The sequence below is a fragment of the Dermacentor silvarum genome, chromosome 4 (assembly GCF_013339745.2).
Source record: "Dermacentor silvarum isolate Dsil-2018 chromosome 4, BIME_Dsil_1.4, whole genome shotgun sequence".
NCBI classification, from domain to species: Eukaryota; Metazoa; Arthropoda; class Arachnida; order Ixodida; family Ixodidae; genus Dermacentor; species Dermacentor silvarum.
Genome location: NC_051157.2, coordinates 19,089,837 through 19,105,780, shown reverse-complemented (window position 1 = coordinate 19,105,780; position 15,944 = coordinate 19,089,837). Strand labels below are relative to the sequence as shown.

The 15,944-nt window shown below is 41.6% G+C and overlaps 1 protein-coding gene across 5 annotated transcripts in view; it reads left to right on the top strand.

The window, feature by feature from the left end:
• Nucleotides 1–15,944, top strand: part of LOC119449569 (zinc finger CCCH domain-containing protein 11A) — a 209,688-nt gene that overhangs the window by 131,413 nt on the left and 62,331 nt on the right. Inside the window, exons 1-3 of one of the 5 annotated variants that reach the window (XM_037712763.2) lie at nt 10,401–10,522; nt 13,036–13,200; nt 14,505–14,650. In XM_037712763.2, the coding sequence (XP_037568691.1) occupies nt 14,585–14,650 (66 nt within the window). In that variant the 5' untranslated portion in view covers nt 10,401–10,522; nt 13,036–13,200; nt 14,505–14,584. Of the gene's footprint in view, nt 1–10,400; nt 10,631–13,035; nt 13,201–14,504; nt 14,651–15,944 lie in introns of those variants that run through there. The other 4 variants (XM_037712766.2, XM_037712765.2, XM_037712764.2 and 1 more) reach the window with 4 other exon arrangements.

The following is a 15,944-nucleotide window of genomic DNA, read 5'->3' as shown; positions in this document are numbered from 1 at the left end:
TCGACTACTACATATTTCCTACATTTTCATTTTCTTTCGGTGATTACGGTGAAACAAGAATCCATGCAAAGAGCTGGACACACTTCTGCACTTACGCACTCTTAATTTAGTTGAAATCATTGAGATTAATATTTTAAACAAGATAATATAATATTCATATCAGCCGAATAAATTGATTCATATCTACTTGCATGTGCATCTTGGCAGAATTTTCATGCAAGATTGCTTTTTAAAAAGCAGGATTAAGAAAACAGTTTATTTACTTGTTGGAAGCTGCAGGTAGTGAGTGAGTGTAATGGTGGCAACTAAAGTGCCTTGAGTGCTAGCGAAGGAAATGGATGTTTTACAAAATGCCACCTCCTTCAAAAGACGCAGCAATTTAATGTAAAGTGTGCCAGTTTTTAGACATTATGCATGTAAAAACGTTGCCATTTCATTATTTGCCCTAAAATTTCATTTGAGAGAGCAGATTAATGTGGATCTCACAAAATATTGCACCTCTTTGTATAAGTAGCTAGTTTTTCACTGCAATTCTACAGTGACAGCTATAAAGTAATGCAAAACAATACACGCCCTGCAGGGCTTCAACAGTCTCGGTGCTTTCTTTAAAAATATTTGTTTTAAATGAATATCGGCAAATACGTGTTTGGTTTTATTGTGTTTTTCTTCATTTCCTCAATATTTCACTACTCGCCAACAACTTCTGTGGATGATGACTGGTATATGAAATTATATTTAGGTTATAATATGGCAATGGACATTTTCAGAAATAAATGAATGGGTTGCATTAATTTGTATAGCAGCAAGTATCCTACGAAACACAACACTTTTCTACAAAACTTATTGAAATAATTTGAAAGGCATGTAGATATTCTGGTATATTATGAAATGTTGAATAAACATTTGTGGCAAGAGGTTTTTTGATAATGCTTTCAAAACGTCCACCTTGAAGACCATATTAGACATTGTTGTTTTTTACCATGAAAATACTTTCTTGTACACTAGTTTCTACACACTTTCTTGTACACTACAGTGTTGTAGTAAAACATAAATGCCCCAGAAAGTGGATGGGAAAATGGAGCCGCAGTAACTCAATGGTAAGAGCATCGCACGCGTAATGCGAAGACGTGGGATCATTCCCCACCTGCAGCAAGTTGTTTTTTCACACATTTTAATTTCTATTAATTTATCATTTCTTTACAAGTAATTTCCCCAATGTTGTCCTTGGTATCGTTGTTCGTTTGCTTCTTATGATATGATTAATCAAAATCGGGCCCCTCGGCTGCCTTTCTTCTCGTTCTTGTACACTGTATTTTAAAGCTTATAAAATTTGTAAAAAGGTTTAGGAAGGTTAATTTGGTTTCTAAAAGGCTGCATGCCTCCATTTTCAACATAGACTAAATAAAGCCCATGGAGTCAAATGTGTTCAGCAAAATATAATTAACGAATTGCATGGATATGGTCATCTAAGAGGTGCAAAAAAAAAAAAAAAAGTACGAACGACGCATAATTGCAGCAGGCAAAGAAAATCTACATTTCCTATGATAGATGTGTCTACACACAGAAGCGAGTTTTTATGCCATCCCTCCATGTAGATTATACATAATAAACTTTTTGAAAAAGTGTATAACATTTGTGTAATCCTTGATATGGATTGCAATTTCTTTTCTCCCTTGGATTTCCACTGTTCATAACCAACTGAAATCCTCTAGTTGTTGTGACACTGACCACTCCTTCCATAGTTTAATGTGGAGAGAATTCAGTCCATTGAATTAGACAGAGCACTTTCGGCAGTATAATTGTTCTTTATTTCTTCTTCTACTCGATAATCTGTTGAACACAACCAACCTGAAATCGTCTCTATTTATGGCCCACATCGTGTTTGTCTCAGGCACAGGCCCAAAGGAAATGCCATCATAGACACAACACTTGAACAACTCTTCACCTATGTGTGAGCGCACATGGTGGGTGTGCCAGGTCACTCCTCTGTGCAAACCTCACAAAACTGTGGCAGTGAGGGTATGATTGCTCCTCCTGTGCCGATGCTGGCGTTATAGCAGGTGTGCCCACTTGCATGACCAAAACCACAAGAAGTGCAAGTATAACTATAGTTACTCTAGCTGGTAAGGCGATCTTGGCGAAGCAAATGGAATGGCCCTCCTGCAGAAGGCAGCACAAATATTGACGCGAGTTTGAAGTCGGACTCACACGCAGTATAGGAGCTATGCATGAGTTCATTCCAATCATTTCATGTCATCTTCAATTCACAACTGCTATAACTGTCATAAACATTTACTTGGAACCCGCAACAGTCGTACCTCTTCAACAAGTTTGAGTCAGTCCAAAACAATGACCCCCCCCCCCCCAACCCGCTTTATCCCGAAAAATTACTCTTGAACGTCTAGCATCACTAACATTATAATCTCGAAGTCTGCCCTCACTAGAAAATCGAAGACTGATAGGACTTCTTTCCCATTTTCACAAGCTTTATCACTGCAGGTCGTCTTTCAGCGCGTGCCCAAATCAGGCCCGCCCATCGTATTTTCCCTGCGCCTCGACCATCCCTTTAAAGAGCAGCCCGTTTTTGCACGAACTAACTTCTTGAGTCACTCACCCCTCTTCCTCGCGATATATCACTGGAATATGTTACCAAATGAAATCGTATCAGCTCTCAGTCATGATGAATTCCAAGCAGAGCTAAAACATTATTTTAACGTACACACGTAGGATTCTCTTGCTCATTTGTTCAAGACGTCAATGTTTTCTTGTGCTCCTTTTCTTGCTTACTTTCTTTTCCGACATAATTTGATGTTCCTTGTGCACATGTCTTTGTTTTAGGTTAGCACAGAGTTCCTTGTACTGCTTAAAATTTTTTTCTGGTTGTGCTCTTTTAACGTAACATGCAGTATCTGCTGGAACGTGTACATATTTTAACGAGCATTTTCTATTTGAATTACACACTCTAAGTAACGTAGATTTTTTTTTTTGTAACACCCATTTTAATGGCCATATGGGTCTTCAAGGTTGAGGATGTGTCGTTGTACTGTTTTTACGTTTTTTTTTTTCCGCTTGTGTTCTTGTTTTTATTTTAACATGCATTATCTGTTTGAATACGTGTACTGTACTATCATCGATTTATTGTAACAACCCTATGTAATGCCCGTATGGGCCTTTAGAGTACATGAATAAAAAAGAATACCTACATACAGCTCATTACTTATTCTGCTTTTCAAACTCTTATTTGTAATCACCTTAATTGACTGACTGATGGCCTATGAGAGATGCTATAATGAGGAGTGCTCTTGAACGTGCATCCAAAATGTGGTAATATACACATTGTTGCACTTAGCTTCCATCCAAACATGGCCATGACAGTCGGCGAAAATAAACCCACTGACAGACACCAATCATCATTTTCATCTGAAGAAGCATGCTGAGCTGGCTGCCAGAAAAGCTGCTCTTTTGCATTTCTGCCTAGCTCTATTTCCTTTGTTACCTCTCATTATTAAGTGGGTGTCAAATACAGTGTGCCAATTGCTCTCAATTTGAGTACAATTTCAAGCAGCTTCAACACAAAATTCTGTGTATTTCAGTGCCATACACATAATTCTAAGTTCAGTAACGCAATGGGTTGCATATCCAAAGAGCACAACGCAGCAAATACAATGAACTCCCTCAAAGTCATTTCTTTGGGAACATTAGTTATGCAGTTTTAACCAATGTGGCATAGGATATATTTATTTATTTATTCCTTTGAAAATAATTCATAGGCAGGTCTCGGGGTACTGAGTAAGGGAGGCATCACGGAAAAATATATTAACTGAAAAACTTATTAGGAAAGTGAAATGTAAAGGACATTTAATTATTCCTGTTGCAACTAGCAAACAAGGCAGCAAGAACGCAAGATCCAAAAAGTTATACAAACTAAACTTTACAAAGAACCCTGATAGCTAAGTATAACATCCTAATGCAAGGAACAATTTTAAGCAGTTGTACAACAGTTTAAGATTCCACAGGCATGCTTCACAAGTGTATCACACGTTGAGGGAGAGGTTAAGATAAAAATTGCATGTCTACGAGTTTGTGGAACATACCCTTGTTTTAGTGTTCAACAGTGCTACTGAGAAGGAGCGTCTGCAAGTGAATTAGCATGTGCAAGTGCCGAGTAATTAAAGGTATCCACGTTACCAAAAAGATGAGTAAAGCTGAGGCAGTGTTAAGCTGCAGCGACAATGAAGATAAAGATTCAGACAGATACGAGGTATGGCTTGATGTGGCAAATCTTGAACAAACATAGTTCAAGTCTCACTGTTCACGCAGCGCATGCTTTTAACACACTCCAGCCAGGACAAAAGTGCAATGTCATGGTAACTGTGTAATGTACAAAGTGAAATATGTTTTATTTATGCTTGATTGTCAACTGTAACTGTGGGAGATTAATTTATTGACTCCATTCTGAATGGCTTTTAACGTGTTGATTAAATAGTTATGATGAGGGGAACAGATTGGGAATGCAAACACAAGTTGAGGGTGAACAAATGATAGTAACACCATTCTGCAGATATTAGATAGCCAATTATGAAAATTGTGATGAAGATATCCCAATGATTTGAAAGTATTAGCACAGATGCTGGTTAGGTGCGAAGCCTAGAAAAAGTTTGGTGTGAAGTTAACACCAAGGTATTTGTATAACGATCCACAAGACACTTCACCATTATTTATGTAATAAGGAAAGTTTAAGCTTTGAGTGTTTACAAGAAAATGGAAAGGGCATTGGGTGCAACGGTTTCCACTCAGACACAAAAAGTACGATCCATTTCCTTCAGGGAGTGCTTTTTCAGAAATATTCTTGCTCGACTTCATTGTTGTCTTCTTGATATTCACTCTTGTAGCATCTGTTCATTCGCCCTTTGACGTGATTGCGCTCGTGTTTTTGCCGGCTGCAGGATCTGGAAAAAGCCATGTTGCAGATGCTGCACTTGTACGGCTTTTCGCCTGTGTGTGAGCGTAAGTGGCGTGTCAGGTTCTTCTTCTCAGTGAACTTTGCAGGACAAAGGTGGCAAGCGAATGGCCGCTCGTCTGTGTGAATCTGCTGGTGCTCCACTACATGGGCCAATATGCTTGAGCGGTACCCACAGAAGTTACAGGCAAAGCTCAGGGCGCAAGACTGGTCCTGGCCTTCAGAATCCTGTGGTTCTCCTGCAGCAGAAACACAGTGATGGCAGTTGGCCATTACACTTACATGCAGCATTTGTGGACCTGCACACAAGAGTGCATGCCAATTTTGTGTGCTACCTGAATTAAAACTGTCCTAGAGCATAACTTAAATCATTGACCCCATTGCATTTGGTATTACATTTCTCTTGAAATTTACAATTATTATTGTCACACTTTAAGAACTATTTGTATGATAAAGAAAATTGATAAATTTGATCAATAGCTTCTTGGCATGTTGCCAAACAGACTTATCAATTCTTCTACAAGCAATGCCAAGCAACGTATTAGTTGAAGACTGCCACTTCTATTTTTTGTGAGGTTTGTCATTCACTGGCACATCTGGGAGTCTCAAGAAGTAAAACTTCAACAGGAGGTGCTGTAAAAATTGGCCTCCAGTGAGTATTGTACTTCTCCAAATGAACAATATAAAATGTGCAATTCGAATGACATCACTGCACAGTTCTCCAATGACACCCATGGATGAAGGCTCAGCAAGTTCCACGGGGCTGCCCACTTTTCCTCTCCAACAGCTGCACTGCTCAACGCTATCTGAAACTTTGACCGTGCTGAGGTTGTGACGTGGCCAGAGATGTGCAGGCATACAAATTATAATTGTACAGAGATGAGATAATGTGCACATACAGATATGAACAGATTCAAAGGAGGTTGTACTACATAAAATACACCCAGATTAGGCTAATCTACCTGTACGAGCAAAATAATATGTGGATACATGTAGAAGAGATGAAAGTGGGCTGTCTTGTACACAATGCTTCTGAGTGCTGCACAGCAGTGCTAGTAGCTATGTTGACTTTTGTTCAAAAGTAAAAGCCTTCAAACAAAAAAATTTGTTTGGGACCAGGAACAATATAACCATTAACACCGTCTTGCCAGCATTCTTATACTTCAGCAGTCACAGCCTTTCTTAAATGTATAGAGGCAACAATAGAATGAGCAACCACATATCAAACATGGAAACATGTAGTGGGGGGCATCTGTAGCAATCCTGGTAGTACTCCGGAGATCTAGACCAGGGACTTCAAAGCCTGTCGGGCACTGGGCTGCATACACCGTACACATCCTTATGTGGGCCATACTGTGGTGCTTTTCAATAAATATGTAGCCAACATGGGCTGGATGAAGTGGCTGAATGAGAAGAACAGTACAAATATACATAAACCAAAACAACGGAATTTAATCAAGTGCTGCCTTAAGAAAAACAAAAGCCCTCAATACTGAATACCATTTTTGTGAAACAATAATCTGACATTGCAAAGATATAATGAAAGAACCACATCATGTATTCATGTAGTCAGTGTCAGTTTCAATGTGTCGATACATTTCAGCCTGTTTTGATTTGCTCGCAGTGTTTTAACGATTGCTGAGTGCATGTATGCATGTGTATGAATAAAGCAGTGCTGTACCATAGTGTAATCAATTAGAACTTTAGTTTTGTCCATTCCCCTCTATTATGTCTCCATGTGTATGTGTATGCACTCTAGCAACATTGTTACAAATAAAGGTCAACTCAATTCAATGCTGAGAAAGGCCATGCGAGTGGCATACAAAGGCTTAGTAGGTTGTAGGTGACTTGTAGACTGTGTGGCTCAGGCTCCCTACTCATATACAGCGAGGCTGACTTTCCACACCCTTATCTCTGGAACACCACTTCATAAGGGGAACACAAGCACAATTTCCTGTGGTGAACATACACATATGACATCGCCTGCATAGAGCAAGGCCAGAACAGCACAATGTGTGGAACTGCATGGTCACCCTGCCTAAATAGTTCTCACTAAAGGTGTATTTAACTTAATGCAAATGCTAGGTTTCCCCCCCCTTTTTTTTACTGGTACATTTTTTTAAAAAGCTACAATGAAAGGTAGGCATGAGCAGTGGGGCACAGGATGTAGTGCCATTCTTATGACCTTTTTATCACATAATTTTGTCGAAAGCTACCAAAAATTTTCCCACTTCAATAACTACGCAATGCTACTTTCAACAGTCGTAATCTGCAAAAGTAAAACCACAAGTACAGCCTCCTGCATTTTTAAATATATTGTGCAAGAACACTATAATGTGGTTGTATGTCGTCCTGAAGGGAAGACCGCATTAGACGACTGTTGCACAGGAGAGTTCTTAGTGCACTTGAGAGTATTTCTGCCGGTCTCGCTGATTATCACCGCTTAAAGGCGCTAAAATGACGCGTGATGGACGCTCGTGCGATACAATTAAAAATGCGGGAGGCTGTACCTTTACTACGCTCTCCGCACTTAAAAAAAAAAAAAAAACCCTAATCACTTCTTCAAAGTTTATTAAGGCTGTTTATAAAATGGCACAGTAAATACAATCTATTTTCCAAGAACATTATGTTTATTTTTAGCTTCTTCATCCTGGTTTTCTACCAGCCATAGACATGTGCCAAATTATACAGTGCTTTCACAGTGAATAATCTTCTAGTGATCAAAAGGTGACAGCCACGAACACAGTGAATACAGTTCATTTATCCAATAGATGCATCTTTGGAATCACTTATAATTTGTCTGCTTCTCTCCTCCTTGGTGTTGTGTTGTCTACAAACAATTCCCCCTACCTATCCCTACCCTTTTGAGTTAATGGGGTCATATTCACAAAGACTGAAAATGTGTTACACTTCTTCATACAATGCATCTTCTAGATTTAATTGCCACTGACTTGCTCTTTTCCCACTTTTTCTTGGTGTTGCATGGTCCACAAGCACTTGTGAAATCATGCACTAGATGGCTGTACTCATGTCGGTCTCGTGTGTAGCCTCTGAAGAAGGCAAGACCGCAGATACGGCACTTGTAAGGCTTCTCTCCTGTATGCGTGCGCACATGGCGCATCAGGCAGGCCTTCTGGGTAAACCGTGCAGGACATAGGTGGCAGGTAAACGGTCGCTCCCCTGTGTGTGTGCGCCGATGGTTCAGCATGACAGCCCATTTTGGTGTACGGTACTCGCAAAAACTACAGGCGAAGGTTTGCTGGCTTTTCCCATCCGTGTGGTGACCACTGCGAACAAGAGGGGGTGGTGGGCCTCCTGCATAAAGCATCAGAAACATAGAAATCACTTCCGCGTATTATATTTGCAAAGTTTCATAAAAGCTCCTATTATTTCACATATAAGAACAAGTGCTCAATGAAGCTCGAGAAAACGAAACTACGGCAAATAATATATATATATATATATATATATATATATATATATATACAAGCAACAGTGTATATGTGCTTCTTCATTCCAGGTGTCAGATAGTCTAGAGAGTGCAAATGTCCCGGTAATATGAGTTTATAAATACTTATGAACTGGTGCTGCAGTGATTCAGAAGCACAGACTTTAGATTGATGAATGTTCATTTATGTGCTGTGCTACAGATTCAGTCTTTATGCTCCGAGAGTCTTTTATCAGCTCGCAGTTGTCACGCAGTGCACTGAACTTCATGTGTTGCAATTTTATGTGCTCTTTCACATGCCCCTATCATGAGAGTGAAATGGTGCTACCAGTGGCAGTGACAACTGCAAAGTGGGCAGACCATTCAGAATTGACGAAAAAAAAAAAAAAAAAAGAAACTTGCAACCTTGCAACAATTTACCAAGTGTACAATTTTTCTGGTGACGAATTTAGCATGCAGTGCATAATACAGTGTTTTTGTTGTTGCCAAAAAGGCCATTTACTGAGCCATGGTCATATTACATGTTAAGCCATCAGCTGAAATGAGTCAATGCATGTACTTCCCATTATTTCCTCTCTAGATGAAAGTACCATGAAAAAACTTGCACTTACTAGTGATACCTTCCCCAAGAATAAGTTTCACACACTCTTTGGTCCCAGTACACAGATAACACTATGCATATAGAGAAAACAAATCACTCTAGTAGAAGTGGACTTACAATTACATTAGAACACCTTATAAGTTGGCATCACCTGAAAGGTTGATACCCATCTTGAAAGGCATGAAGAAGTTGTTTTACTAACAAATAACTTCCATAATAGTGCCCTATTTTGGCTCATGTGAATTACTTCTCTGTAATCGGGCCTCTAAGCCACACGTACACAAACATTTAAGCATCTTCAGAAAGGTTTAAAATGTTTATCCTACTGTTGAGCACTTGTTCTCTTAGGTAAAAGCTTTGCACAGTTTACATTTTTGACAGGTCAATGTCGACAGAAACTATGCTGTCAGCATACATAAAGTTACATTGCTTGATATGCCTTTGAGGTCAAGTTACACGCAGAAGTGCACGTTCACTTCAATAGTGATGCAGCTCCGTACAGGCACACCACTTAAGCATATGCGTTCGTTTTCATGAATAGTGCGAGGAAACAGCAAACACAGAAAAGATGGAACAAGAACCTATTTGTGTGCGGTTGTTTTGCGCGCTTCCTTCGCCTGAATGGCAATCATTTCAATCAAGCCAAGTTCTTAGGATGACAACAACGCTTAAAAACAATCGCATAGACGAAAAAGAAACAATTTGCACGTAGTAACCAAACATTTTTGTCCTTCTCCCATTAGCCCGCCTTTTTTAACAGTGTGCTTGCGAAATCGGGAAAGTGAACAAATAAAACTTCACAAACGCGGGCCCAAGCTAAGTTCAATACGGTCAAGGAAACGGGACTGCTTCCACCACACGTGGTCTGCCAGAGCTTGCAGAACAAGCATGATCGATGGAAAAATATAAAGCAAAACTCTTTGCGACAAGCACACGAGACAAACGACAATCGTCAGTGTTTTGACCACGCACAATCATTATCACACAGCCGCTCGCACAAACAGTTTCACTTTCACGCAAGCACAGTCGTAAACGCAAAGTCGGGCGGCCACGCACGAATGAACGCTCGACATTCTGCTGTCCATGGAGTTTATTTCTTTTCTCCGTGCTACTGTCAGTAGCGCACAGCGAGCACACATTTACAGAAATGATCACACGGCATCGACAAGACGCTTACAACAACAAGAAAAAACAACAGTGATTTAATCGCGATGGCGATGATGGCTATTAAGTGACTGAGCTTATCTTTCGGTTGCAAGTTCTCTTCAACTGACGTTCTGAGTATTTTGGCCGATGGCAAAGAGACATTTTACTTCACTCAACATTTGAATTGTGTGTGTCCCAGCAAAAATTACGCGGTCTCTTTCCCCGGGCAGCGTTTTCGCTTTTGCAGTCGAAAACAAAAGGGAAACGACCAGTCCACTTCCTAATTTCCAGCTCGCTCGTCGTCCGACAGCGCCATCTATTTTTGTTGCTCCTAGTTTTTGCTCTTCAACTGTGCCATCTTGAGCAAGTAAGTGCCGAAGATTACTTTCCCGTTGCATATCACTGCTTATAGTAATTTATCATTTGTGGTCACCCCGAGTTAATTTAATATGTGCCGCCGATGCTCCCCGATGATGTGAGTTCTCTGCACTCGTACAAGATCAGTGTGTGCCTTTCCAGCTCCCGTGTTAAGCCTAAGCTGAAAACGTGTTGATTTTGTGATTGCTTCCAATCCTCGCTTGCCTCAAATAGAACCAGAGCAAATGTTGCGTTCCTTCAGTGCATGTGCCAATTTGATAGAAAGGTTTATGGGTTTACATTTCGGCTTCGCGAATGATTAAAATTTCCCCAGAGAAGCTCCAGACAGAACACTCCAGTTCTTTATATTTTTTTCACCGTGTCGTTGACGAAAACATCTGCACCTAATTTCTCTCCCCGACGCCCGGGTTTCCCAAACTTCGTTTGCGCGACTGCCGCTGCCGTGTAGACTCTTGCGCACCGCACTCAAATGACGCCGGCTGGTGTGGGCACTGCGAGGTAGTGACCTTTCCCTTCACTACTCGGATTGAATGACGCCACATCGTCGTCGTACCGCGATTCGGTGCCGAACGGGCGCTTCCTTTCGACGCATCTAGACGACAAGCTTTGCAAGGAACACGATTTGCCTTTGCATGCTCTTAGCCGTGCTTTGCGGCGCAGTTCCTTTGCGACAGAGCCAGCAGTTCGATGATGTCCGCACCTTTCCAACACGCCTCTCTTCGGCGCCCTCTTCACGTTAATGTCGCGAGCTCACTCAACACCAGTTCATTGTAGTACAAGAATAGCGCCCCAGTTGTCTCTCTTCTGAAGCGCTGCACTGACACAGCGGAAACACCTTTCATTAGTTCGCGTTCGAACGTCTCCTTTAGTTTTGAGGATGCTAAGGTCCGTGCTTGATTGCGCAAGCGCAGCTTTCGTTTTCACAGCCGCACATTGGTTCGCGGAAGTTGCAGTCCCATACTGGCATGCTGCTGCACTGACTTTTCGAGAATTATGTTCCTGACGGCGCTGCTAGCTTAGCCACCACTTTATTTTTTCGGTTTGTTTCTGTGTTCCAAGCCTGCACGTGGGCTGCACGTAGTTGCAAATTCGAAACGCCATTTGCTTGAATGCTTGACATTCCTAAGTATTTTCTCTCCCCCCCCCCCCCCCTTTTTTTTTTTTTGACGCAGTTGGTTTGCACTGGTTTTCGCTCGCGTATATTTCCATGAAGGAAGTTGTCGGCTGCAAACTCTCCCTTGTCATTTGAGAAAGCATGCGCGTGTTTAATTCAACTCGAGGTTTATCTCGTGGATGTGTAGCAATGCGCCAAAGTGTTTATCGGGTTGCCCACATTAACCAAGTCCAATTTTATTGCAGAGGCATGGTTAACAAGAATTTGCTTACCAACCTAAGCACTTTAGTATGAACGTGTGCTGAAAACAAGGTGAAGAGCACGCGTTGCGGTAGTCGAGTGTCCAGGCGCTTTTCTGCATAATATGAGGCCACGTGTTCGGTTGTCGATCGCGGCGTCAACGTTCTGCTGTGTGCGGAATTAGAAAAGCTCGTTTACCTTTAGTTGTACGTTTATGGATCCCAACTGTTCAAAATTAATGACTGCAGCATCCATCATAGTCCTCTGTGCAGGGATACCTCCAATATTTAAAGATGTTGAAAGCTGGCGCTTCATAGAATTTATGCTCGTGGACGACTTTTGCATTTAACCTAACTGCCATGGCAAATTCCGAAAAATGTTTTTTAGAAGTGCCAAAAAAAAATTGTCAGAAGACCATGCATATTATTTTGTTGTCAAAATTGCAAGAAATTGGAGACAGGTGCATGTGCAAAAATTGCCAAAAATTCACGACCAGTTAACTTGTCATGGGCACCAGAAGACGGTCGTTGGGATGGCGAGTTATCTCATCGGCAGTTAAGGAGTTAAAGGTGACACAACATTGGTGTGGTGCCTTGTGGAGATGTTTGTGGAATGAATGATTGAGTTGCTATGCAGTACAGCTGGGCTGTTGGGGTGTGAGCTCATTATCACTGTTAATTAAACTAGCCATTGCTAATGAACTTTTTTCAACCATGCACTACTACTTGACAGCCCTACGTATGTGTCGTGTGCACTTTGCAAAATAGTATGATCTCCTCTTGACACACAACGAAGCTGATCTTGAAGTGTCTAATGGTTTGCTATCCACACTGCATTGAGGCACTGGGAAACAAAAGCTCTTATGTACGACATCTGGCACTATGCAACACTGGGGATGCAATAGGCCACTCCAAGTTGGTTTTGTTTGCACACTGAGAACACTTTTGATAATTGTTGTACGCCTCAGCTTACTATACAACACCTGCATTCTGTTGCATGCAGTGTCACCTCTGCAGCTGTAGCATGGTGTCTTGGAACTCGTCAAACCCACCCTTCTCCTTGACTGCAGCCATTTCTGTGGTTGGCTTGTGCACGCAGCATGTCTGAACTGGGAACACTTCTTTTTTTTTTTTTTTCTTTGTGTGCAGGCCGTTATGTCTCTTGGCAGTAACTAGGATGCCCGGCCAACTGCCGTGCCCACGTCACCCGCTGTGCTTTGTCGGTATTGACCTGTAAGCACTCGGCAGCTCCTGCTGAACGTTGTCGTAGGCACACAAGACACACACTCACCAAAGAAAGGCACTTCCTGTCAAGTGAGTAGTCTTGGCATTGTCACATGTTGGCCATGGTGCATATGATAATGTCTTGTTCCTTATTACTTCTTTCTGCCTGTCCTTTCTCTATACGGTTCACTGGTGGAGTTGATATTTCTAGAATCTGATAAAACAAATTAGGTGCCTGAGGGCCATCCATATTTGTCGTAATGCCTATGTCACCTGAACAAGGGTAAATATTAACGCAGGCATTGCATGAAGTGTGTTTTTGTTTAGGAAGGAAAGGGTACGACTTGCCAGAACTCCCCCTGTGTCCAGGCATATTGCGATAGTTTGTGCCTGGTGACTAGTTGAAATTTATGAGATGGACATGTTTAAATTCTTTCTTTTCCCGAGCGCTTCCTTTTCTTTTTTTGTTCTCTGCTTCTATGTACTTGTGTCGCAGGATTGCCACATTGAACATGTGTTTTGAGATATAAAACTAACTGCAGGTGCTTTATCATGTGCTAATGGTGACCAAGGTGTCCAAATTGTCCTAATGAACTTGTGCTCTGCTTGGCCACATCATTGAGGCTGATGGATGCAGTCAAAAAGTCATTTCATTGCATCACCACTGTACCACCTTCACCACTTGCATAGGATTACACATTGGTTAGCATGCTGCATCATGAAGCTGTGTATGCACAAATGCACTAAAAAGCTGACAAGTGTTGAAGTGCGTTCTGTGATCTAGTACTTTGAGACTTGTAGGGCTGGTAACTATAAATATGCTAGAAGGTACCCTCAGTAGTGCCGGTGAGGTAATGGTTATGGTTGAGAAACATTTAACAAACTTTTTGGGTGGCTTGCAGGCGTGTCGCGGCAATTTTTACCAAACATGGGGATCTTTGACACATTCATTCTGATATAAACCTCAATCACATTGTGCCTGTGCAACCATGCAAAACCAGTTCTCAACTGTGGAGTAAAATGAAAACAGTGACTCGAATGTGTTCTTACCAGGTGGCCATTCATGATCTTGCCTTGTCAACCAATCCTGCTGTATTTCCTGCTGATTTTTATTCTTGAATGGGACAGTGGCATTGGCGTCTTAGTTAGCCTAAAGATGAACATCATTCTCTTACCAAATCTGTGCCATTCCATAACACACTAGGCAGCATCACCGTGTGTGATTGACAAGCTCTAAAGCGATAACATTGTGCTGGCTTATCTCAGCCCTGCACTCACTTTAGAAAACGTAGCAAGTGCAGCTTTAGTCACAGCTGTTCATGTAGCTTGTGTATGTTTGAAAGTGTTAATCTTTACACAAGATGGATTTAAAATATCAACCTTTTCACTTGCAGGAAAGGAGCAAGGCAGCATACTCGAAACTACACCACAGCTAGATACTAACAACAGCCCAAGGTAGCGCCAAGCAAAAGTGATGGCTGCCAACCATGATAGAAAGAATGATGACTGCTACTTTTACTTTTACTCGACGTGCACCAAGGTGAGCGAATTGCTTTACTGCCACATTTTACCAAGAGGGGTTGAGCTTGTTCACGCCATCATTTTTCGTTGCATCACCGTTGTGGGAAGAAAGCACGTTGTCTGAGGCACAGTTAAAATAGGCACCAGTGACTGAATGTCTTCCTTCATTTTTGACTTGCTAATCTTGACTCCCACATTAATCCTTGAAATGAATGCCAACACAAGAATTCTAGCATGGGAGCTGGTTTGATGTAACAGTTAACATTTCTAAATTTGTCAGGTTAGACAAATACTTATTGCGAAGCCTATTCTCGCAGACAACTTCTTGGCTATGAAGTGAAAGCTGTGGGGGTGGAGATTCTGCACACGACTGTATTCGTATTCAATGTAGTCCAGACTCCGACCTCACACAACTTATTTAGTTTAGTGAAGGCAGAGACAATTAACTCGGCATGAATCAATGTTTATACACATCTGATGTGTGCGAGTTGTGAACAGTGAGCAACGCAGCCTGCGTCGCAGCTCCAAAGCGGCTGTATGACTTCGGCGTCAGTTATGACTTGGACGTGCAACTGACACTGGCGTCAGTAGAGCCAGCGCAGCCGTCAGCTCACTCACTCATTTGTACATGCTGACTGTTGGGATTACCAGATGGGTTAGCTTAGTTTCTGTGTAGACACTGCAAACGCTTTTCTGTGCTTCAAAAGTCTTTTGTTCCTGAAGTTGGTCAACAGCCTCTCAGGGGAGTCGATTGGCAGGACATCAAACGGACGCTCACCAGAAGACGCGGGTGCCATTTTGCCTTTGAGGAATGCGTAAAACATCCGACGGGTCTCGGGCGTGTGAAAACTCGAAGGGGCAAAATAAAACACTAAGATATCAGTAGCTGACTTTACATATAATTTCAAATTAGGTGCTATAAAAAAAAATGTTTTCTATATCCAACATAGGCAAAAATTAACAGAAATCAGAAGTACTTCCAGCATTTGTAAATGAGGAGTGGTTTGGTTCCATAGCCTTTGCTTCATAGCCACGAAAAGTTCTCCGTGAGTATAGCAACCGTGGCCCAGCGTAGATTTAGGAGAGCTTGAAATTATAACTGGCCGGTTTTTGTAGCTCCACAACTCTGCAGGCATGGCATTTTTCAGCACTAGGGCCATAATCCTAGTCAATCAATTTAGGGGATACTTCTGCGTGAAGCATGTTCAACATAACACCCTATTAGCGCAATGGGCACCATATCTGCTGGCCTATCCAATGAACGCATACTGAAAATGATCAATAAGGAATATGGCCCGTGGCTTCCCTTGCTA